The following is a 3,072-nucleotide window of genomic DNA, read 5'->3' on the forward strand; positions in this document are numbered from 1 at the left end:
TGTCCCAGTATGAGGGAGGTGGGAGGGAGGGAGTGGGTGCATTAGTGAGCACTCTCATAGAAGCAGGAGGAGGGGTGCGGGATATTGGGTTCTGGAGGGGAAACTAGCAAAGGTGATACCATTTAAAATGTAATTTAAAAAATGGAATAAAAGAAAAAAGAAAAATTAAGAACAAAAATATAATCTTGATATCCTAGAATATAAATCTAGATTTGTAGATTTTTTCACTTATTCAAAAAGAAATTCAACACAATGAAAGTCAAGAGAAATGAATTTATTTTTAACATTTTTACAGAAACGTAAAATTTTTCTTTCTTTAAATATTATTCATGATAAATATATAATTGAATGCTGTAACACAATATACTAATTATATTCTTTGCATTTGGATTGCTCCTTTTGAAGAAAAAAGAATGAAGAAATGATTCAGAACAATAGAAATTTAACATCAAATAAGCAGAAAACACTACGTACTAGGAATATAAGGTGTTAGTAAAATTTTGCTAACTGAAAAAAATGTTTAAACTAGAAACCAGGTAGTTCGTCAACCAGATTGACTTAGTGATTGTGAAGGATAGATAAATGCAAGACAAGAAAGACTGGCAGTAATTTTCACATATGAACAAAGAAGGTGTAGGAAATGAGGATGAATGGAGTATGTTTGGTGTCTGATGCTGGGTAGGAAGGAGTCAGTATCCAAGATAGAGGAAAAGAAGGATGCTTAGAATTTATAAGAGTTGCTCCCTCTGGAAAGGGGATACAATTTAAAATGTAAATGAATAAAATGATCAATTAAAACAAAACAATAACAGAAATGAACTGCCCCATCTTCAGCAGATTGTGTATGGAGGGGGATCCAGCAGGCACACAAGGGAAAATGAAGCAAGTGAAGGAGCTGGTCATCAATTAGCACATGTGTTCACTTTCCTTTATATTTATTGCAGAAGTCTTGACTTTTGCAACAAAAAGTTGAAATTTTTAGATGAAAATAACTCTCTTCTGAAGCCTTACAAGATTTAGAACACTCCAGCATAGTGTGGTTGTAGAGAAACCCACCTGGAAAAGAACATTGATATTTAATGTAAGAAAATAATATTTGAAATTCAGTGTATGAGAGTCTTTGGTATCCACACAAGCCTGCTCTTCCACAAGAAACACCACTTCCTTGAAAGACTCCCTTGTGGATTCCATATTAGCATTACCTCTTGCATTGAAAAGATAGATGTCCCTGGTTCTGCATGCACCGCCGTCCTCCATGGTGCATTTACCTTCACCTTCTACACACTTGCCATTCACAAACATGTTGCAGGACATGCATATTCTTTCTTGGGCTAGAAAAAAGAGATATAATGAGCGATTCCAGGGTTGATTGAGCTAGGACCAACAAGGGTAAGAACAGTTAAGAAATGAGGCATCACAACAAATAATTATGATAACCTAGGTCTAAAAATATCCTTAGATTTCTTTCATAGGACTTTACCACTATGCATGTCACTGATCCATGGATCTGAATTCCATTAATCATAAAAATGCTTCTGTGCTTTTAATAGGTAAAATTGTGGTATGTTAAATATTTCACATAAAAGCTGCTTTTACAAAAGGGACTCATTAGAGTTGGAGAGGCAGCTCAGTGCTTACAAGCAGTTACTGCTCCTACAGAGAACTTGACTTTGAGTCTTAGCACTCAGGTCAGGCAGCTCACAAATGCTTGTGACTCCAGATTCAGAGGATCCAAAGTCTTCAGGACTCTGGGGGCACCTGCACTCATGTGTATAACTGCACACAAACGTGCACATACACAACTTTAAAATGAATAAAAATACTAAAAATATGCTTTTTGCCTGCTGATATGAACAAGACTGGGGGAAGGCAATGTGACTGGGCAAATCAAATATACATCTCACATTTGAACAACATTGAAATTTAAATTTTTACTCCTTAAAACCTGTAAGCAACCCCGGCTCCAGCTGCATATGTAGCTGAAGATGGCCTTGGCAGGCATCAATGGAAGGAGAGGCCTTCAGTCCTGTGAAGGCTCCATGCCCCAGTGTAGGTGAATGTCCAGGTGGGGAGTTGGGAAGGAGTAGGTGGGTGGTTGGGTGAGCACCCTCATAGAAGCAGGGTGAGCGAGGATCGGATAGGAGGTTTCTGGAGGGGAAACCAGAAAAGGGTATAACATTTGAAATATAAATAAAGAAAATATCCAATAAAATAAAAGAAAAAGTAAAACCTATCCAAACTCCCATAGTACCAGTTCAGTTTGGTACTATTTGTTTGCTAAGGGCAAAAATCCTGACCTTGAACTCCCTCTCCTCCCAGCATATTACTATCCCAGTCATTCAAGCCACCATCTTAAGTTTACTGTCAGCTATGTGGAGCTCCTGACTTCACCCCTGTTTCAGCCTCTGAAGACTCATTCTCACCTTGGATCAACAGAAGAACAAAAGCTCCTAGCAGCAGGAGCAGGAGCAGGAGCAGGAGCAGGAGCTTGCCCATCTCAGTCTGAGCTTGCAGAAGACGCAGCAGAGCACTGGCAGCAAGTACCTAGGATGGGTCAGGGTAGAGGAGAGCAGACTGTAGACTCTTCTCTGAGCTGCTCCTGGGATGTGGGCAGGAGCTTCCTGACACACCTGTTCATGGGTGTTTTGCCAATATCCAGGCTCAGGAAAGTGTCTCATAGAACCAGCTCCCTCAGAGCTTCAAAGAGCACAGGATGTCCATGGATTGGTCTCACACTCCTTCATAGGCAAAGCTCTGCTGTTCACTTCTTTCTAATATTCCTAAGGTTGATCTCAGCAGGATGATGGTCATTCTCTGATTGGTAATGACCTGAGGTAGTCATAACAATAGTCTTGTTATGTATGCTCTGTAGACCAAGATTTGCATCCATTATACCATGTCTCATGTGTCATAGATCTTTAGTTTGCTAGAAACCCATTAAATATGTATCAAAAACCATCTGAGCAGTACATTTGCAATAGAGGGAATAATAATGCAACCTTTTTTAAAAAAAGAAAGGATTTCCCATTCCAATCAGCTGTTATTTTAGTTCTGCCAAGTACAGACCTACAC

The 3,072-nt window shown here is 39.2% G+C and overlaps 1 protein-coding gene across 1 annotated transcript; it reads right to left on the reverse strand.

Annotated features, from left to right (window-relative positions):
• Window positions 1-919: 919 nt before the first annotated feature.
• On the reverse strand, window positions 920-2,496 carry LOC116907032 (secreted seminal-vesicle Ly-6 protein 1-like). Its single transcript, XM_032909979.1, has 3 exons — window positions 2,424-2,496; window positions 1,203-1,331; window positions 920-1,056 (listed from the first exon to the last, which is right to left on the reverse strand). The coding sequence occupies exons 1-3, from the start codon at window positions 2,494-2,496 to the stop codon at window positions 920-922; spliced, it is 339 nt and encodes a 112-aa protein (XP_032765870.1).
• Between the last annotated feature and the right edge of the window lie 576 nt (window positions 2,497-3,072).

The sequence above is a fragment of the Rattus rattus genome, chromosome 8 (assembly GCF_011064425.1).
Source record: "Rattus rattus isolate New Zealand chromosome 8, Rrattus_CSIRO_v1, whole genome shotgun sequence".
NCBI lineage: Eukaryota > Metazoa > Chordata > Mammalia > Rodentia > Muridae > Rattus > Rattus rattus.